Source organism: Scyliorhinus torazame, chromosome 4 (genome assembly GCF_047496885.1).
Source record: "Scyliorhinus torazame isolate Kashiwa2021f chromosome 4, sScyTor2.1, whole genome shotgun sequence".
Classification (NCBI taxonomy): domain Eukaryota; kingdom Metazoa; phylum Chordata; class Chondrichthyes; order Carcharhiniformes; family Scyliorhinidae; genus Scyliorhinus; species Scyliorhinus torazame.
The window spans coordinates 148,548,394-148,574,097 of NC_092710.1; the positions used below are offsets into that span (position 1 = coordinate 148,548,394).

Here is a 25,704-nt window from a genome sequence, read left to right on the forward strand (position 1 = left end):
GAATCTGAAACCTAGCCCCTTGCACCAGCTCTTCATCCATGTATTAATCTGATAGATCCTGCTATTTCTGCTGACTACATATGCCACTGGTTAATCCTGAGATCACTATCTTGGAGGTCCAACTTTTCAACTTACTTAACTCCTGATATTCTGCCTTTGGACCTCATCTTTGTATGTCGTTTGTACCAATGTGTACCACAACCACTGGCTTTCCCCCCATCCTCCCACAGAATATCCTGCAGCTGCTGCGAGAAATCCTTGACCCTAGCACCAGGGAGACAATATACCATACTGGAGTCTTGTTTGCAGCCACAGAAATGCCTACCTGCCACTTTCAATTGAATCCTCTGTAACTAATGCATTCCCAAACTTTCTACTCCTTCCCTGTGGAGTAGAGCCAACCGTGACACAACAAATTTGGCTGTTGCTGCTTTCCCCAAGAGGCCATTTCCCTGACAGCATTCAAAGTGGTAGATCTGTTTTGCAGGTGTATGGCCACAGAGGATTCCTGCACTGCCTGCCTAGTGGTCACCCATTCCCGACCTGCCTGTGAGTCTTGGGTTACGGTGTGTCAACCTCTCTGTACGTGCTATCCACAATACGTTCCACGTCACGGGTGCTCTACAGTGTCTCCAGCAGCCGCTCCAGCTCCAAAATGCGGCTTTCATGAGCTGCATCTCGGGACACTTCCTACACACATTCTGGTCCCGGGCATTGGAAACGTTCCCGGCTTCCCACATAGAACTCCAGTAACACACCATGGCTTTGAGCTCTGCTGCCATGACATACCCCTTTCAATTAAACCTTCGGGAAGCTACTTAAAATCAAAAAATAAATTTGCGCCAACATTGGCCCAGCACTTGCAGATGTTTGCAGACTCGTTAGTAAGGGGCACCCTACCACCTACACTGGTACAAGCCTTAATATTGCTGATACCCAAAAAGGACAAAGACCTGACGGAATGTGGGTCCTAAAGACCCATCTCACTCCTAAATGCTGAGGCAAAGATCCTGGCGAAGGCCCTGGCGAGGTGGCTGGAGAGCTGCGTGCCAGGAGGTAGACACGGAGGACCAGGCAGGCTTGGTCAAGGTCAGGCAGCTAACATCAAACATCAGGCGCCTGCTGAATGTGATAATGACCACACCGGGGAAAGAACACCAGAAATGATCATCTCCCTAGACACCGAAAAGGCCTTCGGCAGAGTCAAATTTAAGTACCCCAGAGGTATTGGAACGGTTTGGGCCAGGGTTCACCTCCTGGGTGAAACTACTATCAGTTCTCCCATGGCGAGCGTACGGACAAGCACCACCAGCTCTACATACCTCCGGTTGCACAGAGGCACGAGGCAGGGATGTCCGCTATCCCCGCTGCTGTTTGGTCTGGCAACCGAGTCACTGGAGATTGCCCTCCGAGCGGCGAAGGGGTGGCGAGATATCCAAAAGGGAGACAGAGAGCATCGAGCTTCACTCTATGTGGATGACCTGGCTCCTCTACATGTCGAACTCCTGGACCAGCATGGAACTCCTGAAGGAGTTCGGAGCCTTCTCAGGTTACAAACTTATGCTGGGCAAGAGCAAAATCTTCCCTGTAAACCCGCGCAGGGTGGGGAGGAGGAAACAGAGCTGGGGGGATTGCCGTTTAAGCAAGCCCAGACGAGCTCCTCGGGGATTCAAACAGCGCACGACTGTACACGGATCCACAAATGGACGTCCCTCCAAGCTACAGCTACCCACTCCCAGCCAAATACTTGAGGAGCCCAGTGGTATTAGCCATGCCCCAGACGTAGTACCAAATGATTTGGCCGAACCGAAATGTCCACCATGGCCCCCATCTGCAACAACACAGTTTCACTCCCAGAATAATGGATGTCACCTTCAAAAGGTGGAGACAGGGCGAGGCGACTCTGAGTTAAGGACATATACACGGATGATAGAGTAGCGACCCAGGGGGAACTCATGGAGAGGTTCCAGTTAAAAAAAAATGACCTGAGATACAGTCAGGTCAAAACTTCTTCCGGAAGGAAACAACGACGTACCCCCAGATACCAGGACTCTCGTTAGTAGAAGAACTGCTGGACGGGGCGATCTAGAATTGCCGAAATCATATGGGCGACCGTTGGAGGAGGTACGTTCCCTCTGGGCGAAACAAAGGATCAAATGGGAGGAGGAACTAGGCATAGTGATAGGGCGAGGACTCTGGACTGAAGCACTGCACAGGGCGAACCTCACGTCCACTCACCCAATTAGCTACTTCCATTTTCCCAACGTCACATTTGAATCCTGATGTCACCTCCGGAGCTCCAAACTCTAAGCTAGCACTCCACTCTCGGTCTCGTTCTTTCTAGAGCTCTTTTATCCTCCCGGCTTTGCTCTTAGACTTGCTCTTTCGCACGCTCTTTTATCTCCCTGGCTCCACTCTCCTGTATCCCGGCTCCGATCCGAAGACTGGAGTGGACTAAGCCTATATTTCCTAGTCTGATCTTATTGAAATATAAGATTTGGAAAGATTTTGACATGGTAGATGCTGAGGGGCTGTTTCGTCCAGCTAGAGTGTCATTTCAGGCTGAGTTGAGGTGAAATTTCTTCACTTGAACATAGGATTGTGAATCTTTGGAATTCTGTATCCAGAGTGGTGTGGATGTTCAGTCACTGAATATATTTAGGGCTGAGACCTACATATTTTTGGACTGAGGGAATCAAGAGTTATGAGGAGCGGGCAGCAAAGTAGCATTGAGGTCAGGGTTCAGCTATGATTTTTTTAAATAGCAGAGCAGGTTCAAGGGGCCTCTGATTTCTGATGTCCTTATAGATCAAGTTTGTGTAGGGGGGCTGAAATAGTGGTTGCCTATTTTAGCCACAGGACCGTTTTTGCCTTCACCAGTAAGTAATTAGGTTAGCGTCGTTCCAGTGCAAAATGTGCATGTGTACTCTGCCCACTAATCCACATCCCAAGGTACCAGTTAATTTCTAGACCTGGATGTTTACTCCTTGCTATGGAAAATGTTCGTACTCTACATGATCAAGTGATCCAAAACTTTATTTTACTGTAAATCAAATCATGTTTAATCTTTTTAAAATGGTTGAATATATATTATCTTGATATTTCATTAAGTTTACATCACTTTAAAAACAAAACTCTTCTCACAACAGGATCATTCATACCTTGTGTATTTTCAGTTTTGAAGACTCGAAAAAGTCTTGTTGCCAGGAAACCAAACTCTCTTTCACAAGCATCAGAAAGAGTTGCAATCATCTCAGCCATGGATGTTTCTCCACCAACACTGGACAGTCTGTTGTAGTCTGTGAAAAGAAATCTTTTAAAAAGAAAAATAAAGTTAAAATGAAAGTGAATAAATCCATTAAAGTACCAATAGGAAATGCTGACTTATAAGAGGTTAGTAAAGTATTGTGTATTTGAATTATTTCAAAAATAAATGCTTCATTTTAAAACAGAATGAAAAAAACGGTGTAAAAAAAGTTGCACCACTAAGTGAAGTGGAAATTCAAAAGATTATGAAAGTGATCTTGGAAAATAAGAGCATGCCTGCAGTAAAAGTAAACTGAGTATAAGGCTATGTTCAGGTAGAAGATAGACAAAGCCAACAAAATTAAATAATGTCCAATGTTTGAAAATAATTTAAAACAATGCGACAAGGGCGATGAAATAAAGCGATTCACTGGATCTATAAGATAATTTAACATATTTTTATGACTGTAAAGGGAAAATTATATTCAAGGAATGAAAGAAGGCCACACCAGTAGCATGATTTTTTTTCTTCAGTAATTTATCCTTCATGTAGCTTTCAAGTACATGGCACAGAAAAGCCAAAAGATAGGAATAACTTAACTATTACCTAATGTTAAGATCTTCTTTGAAAGGCCAAAATAGGCATATTCTCAGGGAAATAAATAGAATGTCCTAAAAATGCATGTCCTTGATGTGAAGACTACAAGTTTTCTTCAATCTACTGTCCAAAGGAGACTTTTCCTCACAAGAAAGCATAAAACATCATATCTACCTTGCTTATTGGAAATTTGGTAACTCACTCGATAGCATGGCTTTCTCAAAGCATTAAAGCATCAGTAGTGCATGTACAAAATAATTTCAAATTTTATATCATTCACCAGCAGAAATAACTTCCCTACCCTAACAAGTTAACTATTTGAATTCCATGACAGTGGATAAATGTGCCCAGTGAATCTGATTATATAGCTACTCGAGAACTACACTTTCCTGTTGCTGTTTTATTACTGGGGACTCTGCAAATAAATTGAGTTTCTTTAGGGATCACTGAGAGTCTGACCATAAAAAGAGAATGGACTTAGAAACTCCTGTAAATTGAACCAATGATGCAGGGCCACGTGACAAATTCCAAAAACCTTTATGAGTTCATTGTTATCATTTGCAGAAAGTTAATGGCTGAGCATCAACTGAAAAAGTCCCAAGATTTCCAACATCTGTACTCTTGTCCTGGAAAGATATCCAGGCAAATAGCACAGCACCACAAGGAATGGGTGTTTCTTCAAAGTTCAAGAACTATTAGTTCCTTTGGGACTTTGTCCCCAGGTATGCAGCATAAGAAACTCAGTGGGATTAATGCACAAGTATCGAAGCAATGCACAAGTCATGGAGGTCTCAGGATCAATTGCCTTTAGGGTGGAGAAAATGACCTGGACCCAAATCCAAATTACAATCCTGCTGGAAGCACACATGCAAAATATTGGATGAGCGCAGGGACCCGCCTGCTGACACACACTCATTAGCATGGTCTGGGATCCTTCCATCACAGGCTCACCTTTTGCATCTTGAACTAACCACTGGGGGAACAATAAGGGCAGTGGTGAGGTTGGGAAAGTGAGAGGAGTAGGACCAAAAGCTGAGGAAAGTGAGGTAGGATGTGAGGAAGTTGCCTTTTTACTCCAATTAAACACCACTGCGGAGTACAGGAAAACCCAGAGTCACATAATTGTGGTGGGGACCTAACATACCAGGTGTTCTGGTATTCCTATTGACTGAACATGGGAATCAAGTAATGCTCGGTACAGTGTAGAGAAAAGTAACTTATGCTCCTATGGTAGTAGAGTGCAGTGAGAAAACAAAAAAGAAACCCTCCCTTAACTGGCACTCTAGAAGCAGATTAAATTTACTGTACTTCAATATGACAAACCATGCTACAGTTATGATAACTAACACTGACAGATGATTTTTGCTCTTGTAAGGAGCATCATTCAAACACTGGTTGGAGCAGTTGGACATTTACTAGGATAATTATATATAGGAATAAACAGCGTGAACTGCTACAGATCATTTCAGCTTTTAAGACAATGTTAAGTTTTGGACTGATGAAAATATATCAATGTGAACGTATGCATAATGCTGCCAAAACATTCAGGAAACTTGAACAATTTTCAGCTCTGAAGAACAAACTTGACTAGCTGAGCATTTCCAATTTTATTTTAAATTACCTTGGTTGCTTGATTTTTCTTCAAACTGAATAATGGAATGTGGAGTGTAATAAGCAAAGGAAGCATGCATTTTAAAAAAAGTTATGGGAAAAAAATCAGGTGTGAGAAAGGATAGAAAGCATTACCAAATGACTTTGAAAATTGACTTTTACCTGACGGGCAAGGCTCTGGAAGTCTGTTCTGGTAGTTCAGGTGGGTTTACAAACAACAGTTTAAGCAACAGTTCCAGGTAACTAATTTGCCGAGCAAGCTTAGTACTCAATACCCAGGCCCAATTCCAATTTTCTCCCTCTTGTCGACCACCGAAGTAAATTATTGCTTTGAAAATTAAAAATAAAAATTTACTGTACTTCAATATGACAAACCATGCTAGAGTTCTGATAACTAACAGACAGGTGATATTTGCTCTTGTAAGGAGCATCATCCAAACACTGGTTGGAACAGTTGGATATTTACTAGGATAATTACACAGAGGAATAAACAAGCTTTTAATACATTTAGTAACAATTATGACAAAATGTTATCACATAACCCTTCCTATTCTCAGACAGCACTCAAGGCACCATTTGGAATGCAAGTTTATTTGCTCGCAAGGTATTTCTGAAAAATACAGTAATTGTGTGGACTCGTACAAGATCTCCATTTGAGAGCATAGCATTTAAAAGGTGAAAATGAGAACCCTAAAGATAAGCCAGCCACAAAGGCAGACCTTTTTTCTCAGATGTTTATTCTGTTATTTTAGTAATTAAATATGTAGCTGCCTGGCTTTTAAAAAAAAACAAGTTTTCAAAAAGAGCCATGAAACAGGTAGATTGACAATCTATTGGACCATAAAGACAAAGCATATAATTTTGTCGTTGTACAAGATCTTAAATAAGGATCAGTTAGAATAGTGTGTTCAGTTTTGCTTTCCTTACATGGTGAGTGATACAGAGACCGTAGGAAAGGGGCATGGGAGGGGCACAAAAACTGATTCCCAGGCTGGCAGAAAGGGTTGGGAACTGGAATTCTACAATTTAGAGAGGTGTAGACTTAGCAGTGTTCTGATCAATGTTGTCAGATGAAGGAATAGATTGTGTTTGGGTTGACAATGTGATCCAATTAAATAAGTTAGCCCTCAGTCACAATTATAAGCTGTATAACAGGCCAGACCTAACTTGAATGTGAGAAGGTGGTCTTTCCCCAGACAATATTGGATCTGGAACAGGCTCCCAAATTTCACAATGCACACCGTTTAAATTAATTCCTTCATGCAAGAGCTTGATCAGATTCTCTCAGGATAAAGATCACGGGCAGGATGCTCTGGTCCGCCACATTTCTGCCTCACCCCGCCGGCGTGATTTTCCATCACGTCAGCCGGTCAATGGGATTTCCCATTGTGGGGCAGCCCCATGCTGTCGGGAAATCCCCGGGCTGCCGGCAAAACAGAGAATCCTGCTGGCGGAGAATCCCATCACACATCTCATAAAAGATAATCCCTATCTAATTAAAAAAACTCAGCTCTGAAGTGTCCAACTTACCTAGCACGGCAGCTTTTTCAGGAAGAGCTGACTTCAGATTTCTACTAACCTTTTGATATCATCCTTCAACAATATAGTTTGAATTTTAAGGTTGTGTGTTTCAGCCCCAACCACCAAATTAAGCAGTGAATTGCAGACACCCACCGCCCTCTGGGTGAAAAAGATTTTCCTTACGTCCCCACTAATCCTTCTACTAATCACCATACATTTATGCCCCTGGTAACTGACTTCTCCACTAGGGGAAACAAGTCTTCCCTGTTTAGGTCCCTCAATTCTGTACGTCTCAATTAATTCCTTCACCTCCTCTGTTGTAAAGAAAACAGCCTTAGCCTATCTAATCTCTCCTCATTGCTGCATTATTCAAGCCATGGCAACATTTTTGTAAATCTCTGGACTCTCCCCAAAGCAATTATGTCCTTCTTGTAATGTGGTGACCAGAACTGTACACAAAAGTCCAGCTGTGGCCAGTTCCAGTCCCCTGCTTTTGTATTCCATATCTCTGTCCCATCTCTGATATTATTAACCAAGTCATACATTAGATGGCGTAAATGTGCCTCACCACACCCTTGAGCACTTGTACCATTGGCACCATTGAAAGAGGCAACTTCATTCACAACTCCTTTGAACATTAGGTCAATGCTACCACATTTATTTTTGCTATGTATGAGAGCAAAGGAAGCAGTAGCTGAAACACGGTTTTAGACATGGAGGGGTTTGGGGTCAATGGGGAGCGGAAAGTAAATTGTAGGGCAAGGCTGAAAAAAGGGTAGTGAAATACATGCTCCTATGTATTAATAATTCCATTCCCAACTGCTTAGTTCAGTAGGACTATACAATTGGTATTTGATCACCAACAGCATTAATAGGTAGATATGTTTTTACACATTTAAGTTATGTTACACATACCAAAAAAGATGTAAATAAATGCCAGTAAACTCAGTCCAATTGCGATGCCAAGCTTCAGATCAACGGCAAAGCCGAGAAGTACTCCTATTCCTCCACAAATCAAGAGTGTAATAAAGACCACCAGCCAAGAAAACTGGAAGAGAGGTTCCACCTGCTGACCAGCAAATGTCTTCATTTCATCTAAGAATAAAAGAGTGAAACATTAGTTCGCACTACAGGAAATTTGTAAAATTATTCACTGTATCAGAATTAGATTTTAGGCCCCTTCTCTATCCACACAAGTATTTATGCCTCATTCCATACGTCTATGGTTGAAAACAAACCAGCTCAAAAATCTAAATCCAAGAAAGGCTCTCATTCAAACATATTTCTGATTATTCTTCCAATATCCTTAAAGCAAATACTAAACTTTAATATTCTGAGTATTATAATTTTCTAGCTGCCTCTCTGCATGAAAGGCAAATATCATAGAATCCCTACAGTGTAGAAGAAGGCCATTCGACCTGTCGAGTCTGCACCGACCCTTCGAAAGACCACCCTACCCAGGCCCAATCCACCACCCTACGAGGCAATTTAGCATGGCCAATCCACCTAACCTGCACATCTTTGGATTGTGAAAAGAAACCAAGCACCCGGAGGAAACCCACATAGACATGGGGAGAATGCGCAAACTCCACACAATCACCCGAAGTCAGGATTCAACCCAGGTCCCTGGCGCTATGGGGCAGCAGTACTAACCACTGTGCCACTGTGGTTTTGAAACTGATAGTTCTGGCGTTAATCATTGTCCAGTTTAAAGTCATGGCACCTTCTATTTTCAGTACAGTCAGTCCAGGGTGTTTCTAATAACTGACATTGCCAAAGCAGCCAGCAGGGAGAAAGATCCTATACCTGGTATTGCCACAAAGTCAGGGCAGTATTTCATCCCAGTCAAACAAATTTCAAGTTAGCTGATTCTCACTTGATTGTGCAAAAAGGAGTCTGTAAATAAGTAGCTTCTTCTTCGTTAACAGCTCAATTACAAAATAAAATAACAAACTACATGAAGTGAATATTTTGTGCTGATGGAATGAGATCTTGATGGTCAAAATCAGAACTTTCACATTAAACTCTCATTAGTTCACTGAGATAATCTGTTGAATATGATTCGAATAGCTTGCAAAATTGTGCCATTTCCAGCAGATATCAGCAACAGTGATCTAGACACAAAGGATTTGTACCATCTCTTTTGCTGACATTTTTTCATTACTTGCTCACAGGAGGAATATCTCCCATCATTTTTAAATATTATTCACCTCATCAAACCAGTTCCATCCAAATCATGTACTCTATCCAAACCATTTAATCTCCTAAGAATATCTTAAGCTTATTTCCTGATCTCACATATTCATGCCATATTCCTTGGGTGATATCAAAATTCCAGCAGCAATGCGATAATCACATCCAAGACAGGATTCAATCCCCTGTTTACACTTGTCTACATTTTACAATGTCCAAAAACAACTATTTTTTGATGAAATTGCTACAGCAGCATTCCCTGGAAGTCTAATCCATTCATCACTACTCTGTACTGAAGGAGTAAATCACATGTAATTGAACTTTTGGATTGGAAAACTGTAACTGTCACTCCATTATTTAAGAAAGGAGGAATGAAGAAACCTGGCAACCGCCTTTCAGTTCATCATCAGTTATGGAGGAATTGCTGAAATTTATCAATCAGACACCATAGTAACGAAGCATGGGGATCAATCAGCTGATCAAATCAGCATGGGTCACACCTGACTAAGCTTGTTGAATTTTTTGAGACACTTAATTGCACACAGGATAGAGGGATAATTATGGGTGTTGTCCAAATGGATTGCCAGAAGGCAGATGAAATTATCAAAAGTCAAAATGCAGGAAATTGGATTGTAACCTTGTGACGATGGACTGATAAATGACTGGGCAATAGGAGACAGAGTAGTGATAATGGGAATGTACTCTGATCGGCAGAATGTGCTTAGTGGTGTTTCCCCAAGGATCTGAATGGACTATCAGACTTTCACCATATATATTAATGACATGGATGTAGGAAGTTGGGGAGTGAATGCCAGAAAAGTTAAACTCTACCTCGAATGGGCACGGTGCAGATTCATTTGGATGATATCAGGTCTTAAAAAGGTTAAATTGTAAGGATAGAATGTATAAAGTTAACTAGTATCCCACTGAGTTCAGAAGATTGAGTGATCAAATAGAGATCTTCAAAATGATACTGGAATTTCTTAAGATATATACCAAGAAGCTATTTCCACTGGTGGGGAAATAATCTTAAAATCAATACTAGGCCATGTCTTCATAAGAAGCACAGTGGAAATCTGGAATTTTCTTCCACCTGCTGGCTCTGGATGTTGGTCAAGAGAAATTTTCACGAGTTATCTCACTGGATTTATATTAGATAAGGATATCAAGGGATAAGGAACAAAGGAGGTAAAAGGAGTTGAGTTGCTAATCAGTCATCATCCAAGCGAATAGTAAACTGAATAGTTTACTCTTGTTCCTAAATTCCCAGGACCATGCTCTTATTTTCATGCTTCCTAGCCAAAGTATCCATTTTTGGCAGATGCAGCATGGCATTGGCTGCCGACAGGGTCTTCTGGTTTCGCCAAAGTCTAAGAGCTTTTGCGGCGCTCGTCTGCTGGGGAATCTGCCACAAGGAGTCAATTTTGCAGGACTGGAAGATCCTGCCAGTGGGTTGGGCTGAAGAATCCCACCCTTTATTTTAAATGCCATTTTAACTAATTGCTTTAATATGAAAAACAACAAGAAAATGGTGGTTCCTATGTGCTGGCACAGTCTAACTTAAGGAAATCTTTTCCAGAATTAAGTTATATTTCACAATATTTGTAGCTGACCATGCTAGTGATAATAAAATTGGGAATATTTTTAGGCCAAGCATTTGTGGAATAACACAGAATAATGGAGCTGCAAGTCACATTCACACAGAAGAAAAAAACAATTGAAGGAAGATTACCCAACCAATATATAGATGCTGGAGCGCAAATATCTACAACGGGATTGTTGCAATTTTAAAAACATTATTTTTATTTTTATAAATTTAGAGTACTCAATTCATTTTTTCCAATTGAGGGGCAATTTAGCATGGCCAATCCACCTACCCTGCATATCTTGTGGGGGCGAAACCCACGCAAACACGGGGAGAATGTGCAAACTCCATACGGACAATGAACCAGAGCCGGGATCGAACATGAAACCTCGGCGCCATGAGGCAGCAATGCTAACCACTGCGTCACCATGCTGCCCTGACTGCTTCAATTTTAATCCAATGGATGACAAACTCTCCAATTTATTTATTCAACTTCAATATATAAGACTCTATGCATCACTGAACAATACAGTATCAATTCCGCAAACGCGCTATGTTTTACCTTCAAGTTTTTTCAGAAGAAATGATTTTCCACTTCCCCACTGTGCGTAAAGCCCAACACAAATAGGAGGCTGCATAGTTGGCTCACTCAGGATATCTGCCAGTGCACTGCTGTACAAGTCATAGCCAAGCATATCTCCATCCATTTCCGAAGGCGAGAGATGTCCTGTGATTTTTTTTTTTTTTTAAAGAGTTACTTTTTAATTTTAGGACAGGTAATATCAAATGAAATTGAACAGAAAATACATTAAACATGCAACAAGCCTGGTAGCATCTGTGGAAAGAATGGTTATTTCAACTAGCCTGAAATGCTAACTGTTTCCCTCTCCAGATGCTACCAGACGTGTTGAGCATTGCCATCATTCTGATATATTTTTCCTGGTTTCCAACATCAGCAGCATTTCACTTCAATATCACTTGAAATTTTTTGACCAGAACAATTTGAAAAATAAATTCATACCTACCAACTGGCAAAGACAAATAAGAGTACTAGAGAGAAGTCAGTCTGATGACTTTTGACGACCAGAAACAGATGGAGGGGAAGGAGCTAGTTATAAAAACAAGATAACAGGCAGAAAAAGGAGAAATCAAAGTTGAGCTATGAGTTCACAACAGAGGATGGCATAGATTATTAGCTTCCTGAACCTATTCAAATGTTTTTTATCCTTTTCTGACTCCAGTACAAACTTAAGATCCCCTGGTGGCCACGTGGTTAGGAGTCGACACTTTCACTGCCGCAGCCAGTCTATTCTCAGTCAGGGAATGAAAATTTATGGGGGGGGGGGGGGGGGGGGGGGGGGTGTTTAGCTCAGTTGGCTGGACAAATGGTTTGTTATGCAGAGCAAGGCCAACAGTGTGGGTTCAGTTCCCGTACCAGCTGAGGTTATTCACGAAGGCCCGCCTACTCAACCTTGTCCCTCACTTGACGTGTGGTGATCCTCAGGTTAAAACACCACCAGTCAGCTCGCCCCACTCAAAAGCGGAAAGCAGCCCATGGTCATCTGGGACAACAACAACTTTACTTACTTACAAACTTATCTACTTAACATAGGAAATTTCCAGAAAGGGAAGAAATATATCGTAACATGATGCTTCATTGTGTTGCAGCTTACAGTGTTATTGTAGTTTGTCTGAATATATGCAATCTTTAATGTTGGGGCTCCACAGAAAATCTCAATGAATGTAACTTTAAATAAGACCTATTGCAACTTTAAAGCAAAGCTAGAATTACAGAATAAAAATTGATTAGCAACGGCAGAAAGACCTGGCTGTGCCTTGATTAAATGAATGAAAATGAAATGAAATGAAATGAAAAATGAAATGAAATGAAAATAGCTTATTGTCACAAGTAAGCTTCAAATAAAGTTACTGTGAAAAGCCCCTAGTCGCCACATTCCGGCACCTGTTCGGGGAGACTGTTACGGGAAATTAAATCAAAAGAGCATTGCATCCAAGGTAATGATTTTGACAACCAGTCCAGGAACAAGATTAACATTTTTGATGTCTGCGAGAAGTCTATGGAAGAAGCTTCAGTGCCACAAGAAATAAACTTCCTTTCATAGAATTTACAGTGCAGGAGGCCATTCAGCCCATTAAGTCTGCACCAGCCCTTGGAAAGAGCACCCTACCCAAGCCCACACCTCCATCCTATCCCCATAACCCAGTAACCCACCCAACCTTTTTGGATACTAAGGGCAATTTAGCATGGCCAATCCACCTAACCTGCACATCTTTGGGCTGTGGGAGGAAACCGGAGCACACGAGGAAACCCATGCAGATACGGGGAGAACGTGCAGATTCCGCACAGTGACCCAAGCTGGAAGCAAACCTGGGACCCTGGAGCTGGAAGCAACTGTGCTAACCACTGTGCTACAATATTGCTATTTGGCGACAATCTTTCCATGGAATTACTGGACTGTTAACACAAAATTAAGTCAATTCCAAAGTTCAAGCACAATTGTTCTCAGAATGCGAATTACACTTTAAAGCTGCATATGCCTATCCCTCATGCCAGGGGCTGGTTTAGCACAGTGGGATAAACAGCTGGCTTGTAATGCAGAACCAAGGCCAGCAGCGCGGGTTCAATTCCCGTACCGGCCTCCACGAACAGGTGCCGGAATGTGGGGACCAGGGGCTTTTCACGGTATCTTCATTGAAGCCTACTTGTGACAATAAGCGATTATCATTAAATAATTCCAATCCTGAACTTTATGACGGAGAGGAGGTAATTTATGATTCAGCTGAACTTGGCTGAGCCAAGGAATCTGCCTCGAGGACCTCTAGGAGCAATATCCTGGATCTATGGCATTTAACCTCACGGAACCATGAAAATCTTCCCATAGTCAAGGATGCCCTCAATCACAGGAACATTTTCTGATTAACCCTCAGTGATCTATTTTCCTAGAGCTCCTGGATGCCTTTATCGGCAAAATGCTGTTATGATGTAGAGGGCCAACCTGCAACGGTTTTATGTCTGGTAGCAAACTCAAAACCTATCCCATAAGGTCATAAGCTGTTAATCAGGCCAATGGATGTATTTTTCATGTATTGAGGAAAATCTCAGATAGGGAACAAGAGAGAGCTGTGACTTCAGGTAAATCCTCCCTTCCCTTACTATTTCTTTTTTGAGTGGGGGTATATAGGTGGTAAAAAAAACATACTGGGTCACAAACAGGGTACAGGAGTCTACGAAACAGACCCTTCTCCTGATTTTCTGAATGACACATCGATATTCCAGACATACCATTCTCCAGCAGAGAAAAGGTACTAAAAGTCATCCCATGGAAATATAATTAAATAAGAGACTGCTCAGAAAATAATTTCTTGTTGTTTAGGTTATAAGTGGCATCTATTAAGCATGATTTCTTTTTAAGTAATGTCATAGAGTAATAGACGCGAGGGCAGGTCTTATTCCATAAGAGAATGCCTATGATTGTTAGCTTGGCTCCAAATTCTGAACTCTAATATTGCAAATTTGGCCAATTTTCTTTAACTTAACAGATCCCAAGTTTTCAATTAAATGGTGCAAGGTTCTAACTGACCTCTGGAAGAAAATTAACATACTTTAGAATTACTTAAAGAATCCCACATAAGTTATTTAGTGTGAAATATTCTATGTAGTTCTCCTCTCACTGCACCTCAAAAAGAGGCTGACTTTCCTGTTCACGAAGCTCTGTTGCTCGTGGAAAACAGCATGATTGTTAAAATTGGATTCGGCTTCCGGCGGGGGAAGGGAACGGTCGTGTGTGGAGGAGCGCCTTGGGGGGGGGGGGGGGGGGGGGGACACAACAGTATCGTCCCGTTCCTTGCGCAGAACTTGCGCCGCCAAGGGAACAAACTTGTCCATTTGGGCTCCCCCGCAACAAACAAGAGAGTGGGGAAGTGGTGTCAACCTGGACACCTTTAAAGTGGGAGGCCTGGGAGCGGGCCAGGCCAACCACACCCACATGTTTTGGGCTTGTCCCAAACTTGCTGGTTTCTGGACAGCCTTCTCCGAGGCAATGTCCAAGGTTGTGGGGGTAAGGGTGAAGCCATGCCCATTTGTGGCAATCTTTGGGGTATCGGAGCAGCCAAAGCTACACATGGGGAAGGGGGCTAACACCCTTGCTATCGCTTCCCTAATCACACACCGGAGAAGCCTGCTCGGCTGGCGATCGGCAGCACCACCCAAAGCTGTACCCGGGAGAAAAGGAATTCTCATACTTTTCACAAGTACACAAGGTGTACACATGTATCAACTTCTTTGCAGTGGGGAAATCAGTGCTTCCAGGGATCACGGGAACAGAATACTCCGCGATCGCCATCTCCGGCCATGCTCCACACTATATGGATGCGAGGTTGGAGGCAGGCCCCACGTGGAGGCTGGACACGGACCTCCTGGCCGACAAGGCCTTCTGCCAAAAAACATTGTGGGCCATAGTAACAACCAAAACGGGAGGTCTCACCCTCCACATTCTGGGAGGCACTGAAGGCCGTGATTAGAGGAGAGATCATAGCCTACAAGGCAAGCAGAGAAAGGGAAAGAGATAGGCCAGGTGGACTCCATTCTGGAAGTCGACAGAAAATACTCCGAGGCCCCGACCGGCGAGCTGCTGGCGGAGAGGAAAAAACTGCAAATGGACTTTAACCTGCTATCCACCAGGAAAGCAGTGCACCAACTCCACCAGACACGGGGGACCTTCTACGAATACGGAGACAAGGCTGGCCGACTATTGGCTCACCAGCTGAGAAAGCAGGCAGCCACGAGGGAAATAGCGCAGGTAAAAGACAGCAGAAACAAACTGGTAACATAACCCAAGAAGGTCAATCGGGCATTGAGACCTTCTACCAGGGACTGTACACCTCCAAGCCCCCGCCAATGGGCGTGCGGGGATGCAACAGTTCCTAGGTGGTCTGGAACTACCAGTGGTGGGGGAAGACAGACGGGGGGAGCTGGAAGCACCAATAGACCTGGGAGAAATAATGGAGAGCATCAGCTTCATGCAGGCGGGGAAGGCACCGGGACCCGACGGTTCCCAGCAGACTTCTCCAAAACATTTGCACCAGTCCTGGCCCCACACCTAAGTGACATGTTCGCAGACTCACTGGCAAGGGGCACTCTGCCCCCCCCATGCTGGCGCAGGCCACAATTTCACTGATACCCAAAAGAGATAATGACCTGACGGAATGTGGATCATACAGACCCATTTCACTGCTGAACGTGGATGCAAAAATACTCGCACAAGGTCCTGGCCAAAAGGCTGGAGGGCTGTGTACCAGAGGTAGTCGCAGAGGTCCAAACGGGCTTTGTCAAGGGTAGGCAGCTCACAGCGAACATCAGGCGGTTGCTGAATGTAATAATGACACTACCCCCCATGGGAGAGCACCAAAAGTATCGTCTCCCTGGACGCAGAAAAGGCCTTTGACAGAGTCGAATGGAAATACCTCCTCGAGGTACTGGAACGGTTTGGGCTAGGAGCGGGGTTCACTGCCCGAGTGAGACTCCTGTATAACGCTCCCAAAGTGAGTGGCTGAACTACCACCACCAGCTCTGAATACTTCCAGCTACAGAGAGGAACAAGACTGGGGACAGGGTTGCGCCCTGTTCCCACCTCTTGTTCGCGCTAGCGAATGGACCACTGGCTATAACCCTGCGAGACTCGAAAAGCTGGAAGGGAATCCGGAGAGGGGACAGAGAGCACATATTTTCACTCTATGCATGTGACCTGCTGCTCTAAGTCTCGAAGCCACAGGAGGGACTGAAGGCAGTACTGCAAATACTGAAAGAGTTTGGAACCTTCTCAGGCTACAAACTTAACCTGGGCAAAAGCGAGGCATTCCCAGTGAACTCAAAAGGGGGAGGGACAGTGCTGGAGGGGCTCCCGTTTAAAACAGCTCAGAACAGATTCCGCTACCTGCGGATCCAGATAGCCAGAGACTGGATACCAATCCACAAGTGGAACCTGGCCAGCCTGGTGGAGGAAATAAGAAAAGACTTTCAACGGTGGGGCTCACTCCCACTCTCCCTGGCGGAGAGAGTGCAGATGATCAAGATGAACGTAATACCAAGGTTCCTCTTCCTGTTTCGATCCATACCAATCTTCATCCCCATGGCCGTATTCCAAAATGTAGACAGTCTAATCATGGCGTGTGTGTGGGGGATAAGAACCTAAGAATTCCCAAACTGCAAAGAAGGAAAATCAAAGGGGGCTTGGCCTTACCAAACCTACAATACTACCACTGGGCAGCAACGGCAGAGTGAGGGGATGAGTACAAGAACCCAACACAGATTATATACAAATGGAGGAGGCATGCTGTAAAGGAACGACCCTCCGGGCCCTGGCCACAGCAGCAACCCCAACCTCATCAGCAAGATACACAACGAGCACAGTGGTCGCTGCCACGCTGAGATCGTGGACGTGGACCCAGTTGAGACAACACTTCAGGATAACTAAAACATCCTCCATGGCTCCCCCTCTGCGGCAATCACAGATTCCCCCCAGCCATGCTAGATACTACCTTCAAAAGATGGAGGCGGGACGGGGGCACACTGACAGTTGGGAACTTCTACATGGGGAGCATACTGGCGACACTGGACGAACTGACAAGGAAGTGGAAACTAGCAAAAGGACAGGAAATGAGACACCTCCAAATAAAGCACTTCATCCACAAAGACAGTAGGGTACCCCACGGGGGGCCCCAGAAACCACACTACCAGAGAACCTGATAGGCACAGGCAGCAAGAAGGGGGGGGGGGCTATGTGGGAAAATATACGGACAGCTACTGGTCACAGCTCAAAACACCACTGGACGAGACCAGACATAAATGGGAGGACGAACTGGGGACATGGGTAGGGTGGGGACTCTGGAGCGAAGCAGTGAGCGAACTCCACCTCCTCCTGCGCAAGGCTAAGCCTAATGCAGCTCAAACTGGTGCACAGAGCGCACCTGACCAGAACCCTAATGAGGAGGTTCTTCCCGGAGGTGGAGGACAAATGTGAGCAGTGCCAGAGGGGCCCGGCCAACCATACCCACATGTTTTGGGCTTGTCCCAAACTTGCTGGTTTCTGGACAGCCTTCTCCGAGGCAATGTCCAAGGTTGTGGGGGTACGGGTGAAGCCATGCCCATTAGTGGCAATCTTTGGGGTATCGGAGCAGCCAAAGCTACACATGGGGAAGGGGGCCAACACCCTTGCTTTCGCTTCCCTAATCACATGCCGGAGAATCCTGCTTGGCTGGCGATCGGCAGCACCACCCAAAGCTGCAGACTGGCTCGCTGACCTCTCGGAATTTCTCCACCTGGAGAAGATTAAGTACGCCTTCCGAGGGTCAGAGGAAGGTTTCCTGGATACTTGGGGGCAGTTTGTCGGCCTGTTTCAAAAGCTGTTCGAGGCAAACAGTGAGGAGTAAGGTGAGAATAAAATTCCAAGATAGATGAGGAACCAAAGGACTGCGCAATCCGGAAGGTTGGGAAACCACAAGAGGGGGTGGGGGCCACCCCCTATTCCCAGAAAATAAAAGAAAAACACAGCTGAAGCTGGGGGGGGAAGGAGAGAAGAGAGAGAGAGGATGGGACAACAGGAGGGGAGGGGAGGAACTATATAGACCAATCCAGAGGGCAGCAAAATGTACATAGTTAAACGAAGGACAAAAATCAACCTCTCTGTACAATAAAGTAAATTAGTGCAGGCAAGAAAAATGAAATGTAGATATACAACGGTTTATAAATGAGAAATACCAGTAAAAAGATTTTTTTTTTTTTTTTTAAACGTGATTGTTAAAATTGCTACCATGTGACTTTTGGGAGTGCAACATATTATTTCCTATTGTATTCATCAAGTACTTTTTAGATCACCTCATTGTCCATCTGTAAAGAAAGTGAAGAAATTTCAATTGCTTCCTAGACTCTACACTAGTTAATTGTCCTGTAGTTCCTTTTTTCAAACAATGATCAAACCTGCCCTACTTCTCAGATTATGGGTCCTGTAGATGTCCAAGGAGGTATAACCCAACAGAATTCAATTTTTGTTTTAACCCATCCTCATAGAATCAACTACAGAATAACTATTATAATACACCCAATTCAGCACCAGAATTAGACAACTGCTGTTACACTACCTCAAGAGTTTATATCCAATAAGTAGTTAGGGTATACAGATGAGGAAAGCCCTAGGTTAAATCCAAAATAAGATGGTTGATCTCTGGTGAGGTATCAGCAAGCCCACCATCAATTGTATCATCACCAAGCTAGAGATTTGGGGCTGCGTGGGGGTGGGGACGGGTGGGAGGAAATCAGTGAAGAATCTCACTCCCCAGTATTCCGTAACTCTTGCTGGAAGTGTTCATGTGCAAATATCAAGATAACATTGAGATTTGACTTGTGTCTTAGCCTATTGCCACTTAGTGACAAAACTCAGATGAATAATGGTCATTTAGGTGAAATACTGAAAGGTGCATGGGGAAATATATCTGAAACTAAAAACCCTGGATTCCATTTCCATCAGATAATATTCAAATACGAGCGTGTCAAATTCTCAGATTTGAAGTGTCGCTTGTCCTTAAAATGCCCCTCTGTAAAATGGGCAGCTGCTTATACCATCTAAAATGCAATAAGCAGTATCTATTTCTATTAACATCAATTTCAAGTTGCCAGTTATATAGTATTTTAAATCTTCTATTTATTTCAGACAGAAACAATTGTATTAAGTATCGCTGACAATTTAATGAACTTTAATCTTTCTTCACAATGATTATCACATTTTATGGCAATTAAACCAAGATTACTTAGAATCAAATTGGGTGGCTTCTGTGAATTATAGAATTGAAATTTATCCAGTCTCTTTGTTGTGGAATCTCTGCCACTTAATACTAACCAACAGACAGTGGATTTTTAAAACTAACCTTGTTCCAATTAAACTTTAGAACCATAATTAAATAAAACTAAAACATAGTTTTAACAAGATGGACATTGCTTAACAAGATGGACATTGCTCACCCCATCTATGGTTCGTGGAGATTTGACTTGGGTTGGGTTGAAACAATCAGCAGCCGAGAGAAACAAATGGGGTAGTGTTATTGAGCAGCAAATGATTACAAAAATCAGAAATAGGATTGTGTTGGCGGAGATAGTCGTCAGTCATTCTACGTTGACAACTCCTTCAAGTGTTAAGAATTGGGGAATATTAAGATTTTAAAAAATGAAATGAGGCTAAAATAAAATGGGGAAATAAGGGAAGTTGTTTGAAGGATGCTTTTGATACGTGAATTAGCATACCAATGAGAACAGCAAGTGTTTACCTATGTGACATGGGGAAAAATAATGGGGTATAGAAGAGGCAACTTCAAAGTGGAGAGATAAGGGAATTGGTACTGATATGCAAAACAGTCAGGTCCACAGCGTGAGTAACATCAAAGGGAAAGAATGATATACCCATAGCACGATAACTGGAGAAAGGGGTTCAGTAGAAGCAGCCATTATCACAGCCACACCCAGGTGTAGAAAACGGTCTCTCGTGAAAACAAGTTGGAATATATATAAAGGACTTAGAAAAAATGTAGCGCGTCTGATTAGCAAGTTTACGGATGATATTAAGATTGCAGGAGTTGCAGATAGTGATGAAGATTGTCAGAGAATACAACAGAATATAGATAGGTGGCAAAATTGGGCAGAGAAATGGCAGATGGAATTTAACCCGGGCAAATGCGAGGTGATGCATTTTGGTAGATCCAATTCAGGTGGGAGCTATAAAATAAATGGCAGAACCATCAGAAGCATAGAGACACAGAGAGATCCTCAAAAGTGGCAGCACAGGTGGAAATGGTGGTAAAGAAAGCATATGGCATGCTTTCCTTCATAGGATGGGGTGTCTAGAGTATAAAAGCTTTGAAAATTATGATACAATTATATAGAACGTTGAACGTTGGTTAGGCCACATTTGGAATACTGGATTGGATTTTGTTTATTGTCACGTGTACCGAGGTACAGTGAAAAATATTTTTCTGCGAGCAGCTCAACAGATCATTAAGTACATGAAAAGAAAATGAAATAAAAGAAAATACATAATAGGGCAACACAAGGTACTACATAACACCGGCATCAGGTGAAGCATACAAGGGTGTAGTGTTAATGAGGTCAGTCCATAAGAGGGTCGTTTAGGAGTCTGGTAACAGCGAGGAAGAAGATGTTTTTGAGTCTGTTAGAGCGTGTTCTCAGACTTTTTTATCTCCTGCCCGATGGAAGAAGTTGGAAGAGTGAGTAAGCCAAGTGGGAATGGTCTTTGATTATGCTGCCCACTTTCCCCAGACAGCAGGCGGTGTGTACTGTGTCCAATTCTGGTCACTGCACTACCAGAAGGACGTGGAGGTTTTGGAGAGTACAGAAAAGATTTACCAGGATGTTGCCTGGTATGGAGGGCATTAGCTATGAGGAGAGATTGAATAAACTGGGATTGTTCTCCTTAGAGAGACGGAGGCCGAGGGGTGACCTGATAGAAGTTTATAAAATTATTAGGGGTATAGATAGGGTGAACAGTTGGAGGCTTTTTCCTAGGTGGAAATGACAATTACAATGGGGCACAAGTTCAAGGTGAGGGGGAAAGGTTTTTTTTTTTTTTTTTTACACAGAGGGTGGTGGTGGCCTGAAATGCACTGCCAAAGTGAGGTGGTTGAGGCAGATACGTTAGCGACCTTTAAGACTTATCTGGATTGGCACATGAACAGACGGGGTATAGAACGATACAGACGATTGGTTTAGATAGGACACGAGATCGGCGCAGACTTGGGAGGGCCGAAGGGCCTGTTCCTGTGCTGTATTGTTTTTTGTTCTAAAGGGGCAGCCAGTTAAAATCCAAAACTCAAACTGAGAAGATTACACCTTCACTGAAACTGAAGCCGGTTTTCCCAAACGTGGACAAATAACCTGTGCGTGGTGATTATCTGCTGGATTTAGATCACAAGAGTTACATAATATGAATGTTGTTTGAGAACAAGGGGCGTCTCAGAAGTCAGAAAACGCAGGTAGTTAGGAACAAAGCAGTAACTTCATGTACTACTCTGTACAGCCATCTGTGTAGTTAAGTGTACTGTTGTACTGTATTTATAATCCTTCCTGTCGTATGGTCTTTATTAATTGATCACAAAACGACTGGACTATTCCTCCCTGGTTTACATATCTTTTCTCACAGTATACCAAATTTAAAATATACACCACTAAGAACCGGCGTTCCAAGTTACCCTTCTGGGTTGTGGATACCCTTGCATTTAACATCAGCGGGGTTTTTAACACAAACAACAGGTTTGAAAAAATCTACTGCTGGATATCTGGCGGGAGGAAACAAGATGTTTCTGGGCATGCTTTGTTCAGACCTCACTTGGAGGACTTTTGATCCCTATTACAGGAATAAACCAATGTATCAGATATATCAGCCAATGTGTACATTGGGAAATATGTAAGAAGTATGTAGGCAGACCGGATATCAAAACCAAAAAGCAGAGACTTCCAAACATACAAAAAAAGAGAGGGAACGGTCAGATGTGCGACGTGGCCTTGAGAACTTTGTGCTTTGTCCCTTTTCATGCTCAAAATAAACAGGAGCAATTAGTTTTAATTTTTCTGGCTGACAGTTCTTTATACTGGATCACTATTGCAATACAGCTCTTCTATTTGCCTCTTCAATAACCTCGCTGCACTGGTTCGAACCTTCGGAGAATCACTGACTACCCCTTTTATTTGTTATGGCAAGCAGGATAGCCTTACCCGGAAGCATGTTTACCCTTTTGGGTTACCCATTTTTAGCCTCCTAATTTATGAAAACTGTTGTAATGATTCAGATAAGGGCAACCACCTCAAAATATATGTTTTCAGTGTTTGCACTGGACAGTTCTCATTAGTGTATAGATGTACAAATTCTATATATTGTTACAAGAAGGAGATATTAGGAAATTAAGTCCAGAAATGGGATTGAAGATGTAGCAGGCAATTTAGGGGTTAAACAGGCTGAGGGAAAAACAGATAGCATGGAATCAGAGGGATACACCACACCTGGCCTGAGTTACATTGTCCCATTAGGACTTAAAACTCATTAGTGGGACTACACAGGATGCCACTGTTCAGCAAAGTCCAGATCCATTGTCCTTCGGGACACTCATGTCTGACCGGCCATTCGCCCATTACAGAGTCTCTCCCACCCTTTCTCAGCAAACTGGAAATTAGTGGTTCGGCATGCCTTTAAGTCATGCTACATAGCTTTAATTTATATTAATAATGAACCAATCAACTGGGATATTTAATGAACTCTCTTTATTATATATTCAGGGCGGCACACTTCATTGATTTTCCTTTCTTGGTGCTTACAGACATCACATGGCTCTGTTGTTTAGCTACCTCCAGTTCTGACCTGGTTATTGTTCTTGTTGCACTCTATCTATTTGCAGAAAATTATAAAATTAAAGAATTTTAAAAATGCAAACCAAAAAAATTAAATACACCAAGGATACAAGAAAAACAAAAGAGGGCATGTGATGTGGATGGATTGTTATCTGCAAATCAAGGGGAAAGAATTCTCACCAGCGATATGCAAGATTATTTGTTCCCTAGCTTTCTGCTATTTTGGTAACATATTCCAGAAATGGAGGAAACTAAAAAAATGTGTAGCCATTTTTAACAAGAAGTCTTGTGTTGATCAACAAAAGGATTGATAAGCCTCAACTCTGTACAAAACAAAACTAAGCTGTGTCAGAAGCATTTGGAAACTGTACTGCTGATGTTGAACAAAACAAACATTTAATTCACTTTGAATTTTATGAACTGCACAAAGGCTCTCGGCTTACACAAACTGATAACAAAACACATTCTCCAAGCTTTCTTTACTTAGTAACTGCTAGTTCATTTTGAGGTACCCCTGTTCCTACACTTTGTTCTGCATCCTATTATAGCATCAAAGAGAAATAGTGATACCTTAATCAATTTCAACATAGCAATCACATTAAGGTCTTCTGTTAATATTGTAAAATGAAGATCAAAGCAGTTTATAGTCATTATTTAAATATGGGTTGATATTTTAGGACTGTAACTACTCCCATTAATGTCCCATTCTTCAATAACATTTATTATACAAAGCTGATGAAAGTTTTAGCGATGGAGTGTTTTTTAAAATTCAAAACTGTCAATCACAAGAATACAGGTTGTCAAGTGAGCTGCAGCATCAATATATGACATTCAACATATCTAGGACAGCAATTAAACACCAACTTTAATTTACATTTAGTAACTGTGAATATACATTTCGGGCCATGACAGTGGTAATATAAAGGGACTGAAAAACATCAAACAGAAAGGTTAAGCTCAAGCAGTTTAGAACCATCAGAATCCGGTTGGTCTTGAAATTATTTTTTACAAAAAGTATTTATTATTTTTTTTATTGTACCGCTGTTGCCAATGTAGCTAACCATTTACTTGATCTCAACATACTGATCAAAATGATGAAATAACTGCCATAATTATTTCAGAGTGAATCAGAAAGTGGATTACCAGCATTCTGGAATTGATTTCCCTCCCATTATGTTGACCGTGTCACAAAACATATGGAATGGACCCAGAAATGTACACTGCCTGGCACGAGTTCCAGGTTCAGGTCATCTGAAAAGGCCCAGCATTCTCTCGTCACATACCGACTCCCTTGGCAGGGAACTGCACCCAAAATTTGGAGTGGAGAATCAAAATTTGCCCAGGCCCAGATCCACTGTAGCGTCTAGGTGCATTGGGGAAGCCACTGCCTTTTTTAAGTCTTACCAGTCTATTGCCAACTTCTGGCATCCAAGTTCAGTATATATTTGTAGCAGTAAGAGATGGCTTAACACCTTAGGTCTTCCTACCTATTTTACTAGTTCGTCAACCATGGGAGAGCCTCAGGAAGGACCTAAATAATGTAGAGGACCTAAAGAGGCAGAGACAAAAAACACAGTCTCTATCCCCTTTCTCTTCTCCTTTGTGCCGGGATAGCTGCACACAAAGTTATATTTCCCAGTCAGTCTCTATTATAACATTGTATCTTTTAGAATTGTTGATTAGCAATAATCCAAAAGTAAGATTAGGCAGTTCCCAACTCAATAAAAATAATAAATGGAAATGAGATATCACAAGACAGCACTCATGAGCAAGAACTGTGATAATTGTTTACCACCCGAGGGTGGGAGGCCACCGTTTATTGCAGCACCATAGTTGAAATTAGCTTACTTCGCACTGGCTTTCCTCATCTGTATGGCTCAGCAGCCCGCTAGATACTAGCTTGCGCCATTAGAAAAGCACAGTGCGATGTTATTTATGTAGACAACTTTGACCCTTTTCACAAACCTAAATGCTTAGGGTTTGCACACAAACAAGTAAAGCTCTTACTTGCTCCAAATATCTGAGTCAAAATGCTTTTCTGATGGCTGCAATCTATGTTGTATGGAGTTTCACTTGCTTTGTTCGGTCGGTACAGTAGGCGGCCATCTTTAGGGTTCCTCAATAACAATTCTGCTAATTTTCTGCTTCGCCCACGGATTGCTATGTGAAGTGGAGTGTCTCCCTTCTGAAACCATAAACAATGAAAACTTTAGAAAAAATATTTCCCAGTCCAATCATGTGCCTTGCTCACCAGAATTCAATATATCTATCAATTAGTATCAATATCTAATGTAAAAAATTCAGATTTCACAGTACATCAATGATTAAAATTGACTTAATGGTAACAAAATTGTGATATTTTTAAAACAGATATACAACATAAAATCATTTCTGTAGAATAAATATTCATAGAATAGAATAGAGAATCTCAGTGAATGTATTTACACGCGTCCATGTGGAAATGGGTATTGGGGAAAGAACAATCTCCCAGCATCTTGTCTGTGTATTGATTGATAATTCGCATGA

The 25,704-nt window shown here is 42.5% G+C and overlaps 1 protein-coding gene across 4 annotated transcripts in view; it reads right to left on the bottom strand.

The window, feature by feature from the left end:
- LOC140410523 (kinase D-interacting substrate of 220 kDa-like) overlaps nucleotides 1-25,704 on the bottom strand; it is a 267,277-nt gene that overhangs the window by 87,544 nt on the left and 154,029 nt on the right. For all 4 annotated transcript variants that reach the window (XM_072498731.1, XM_072498730.1, XM_072498728.1 and 1 more), the window contains exons 12-16: nucleotides 25,186-25,363; nucleotides 11,317-11,481; nucleotides 7,892-8,071; nucleotides 5,618-5,783; nucleotides 3,162-3,313 (exon numbers count right to left, since the gene is read on the bottom strand). In XM_072498731.1, coding sequence (XP_072354832.1) covers nucleotides 3,162-3,313; nucleotides 5,618-5,783; nucleotides 7,892-8,071; nucleotides 11,317-11,481; nucleotides 25,186-25,363 — 841 coding nt within the window. The remainder of the gene's footprint in view (nucleotides 1-3,161; nucleotides 3,314-5,617; nucleotides 5,784-7,891; nucleotides 8,072-11,316; nucleotides 11,482-25,185; nucleotides 25,364-25,704) is intronic.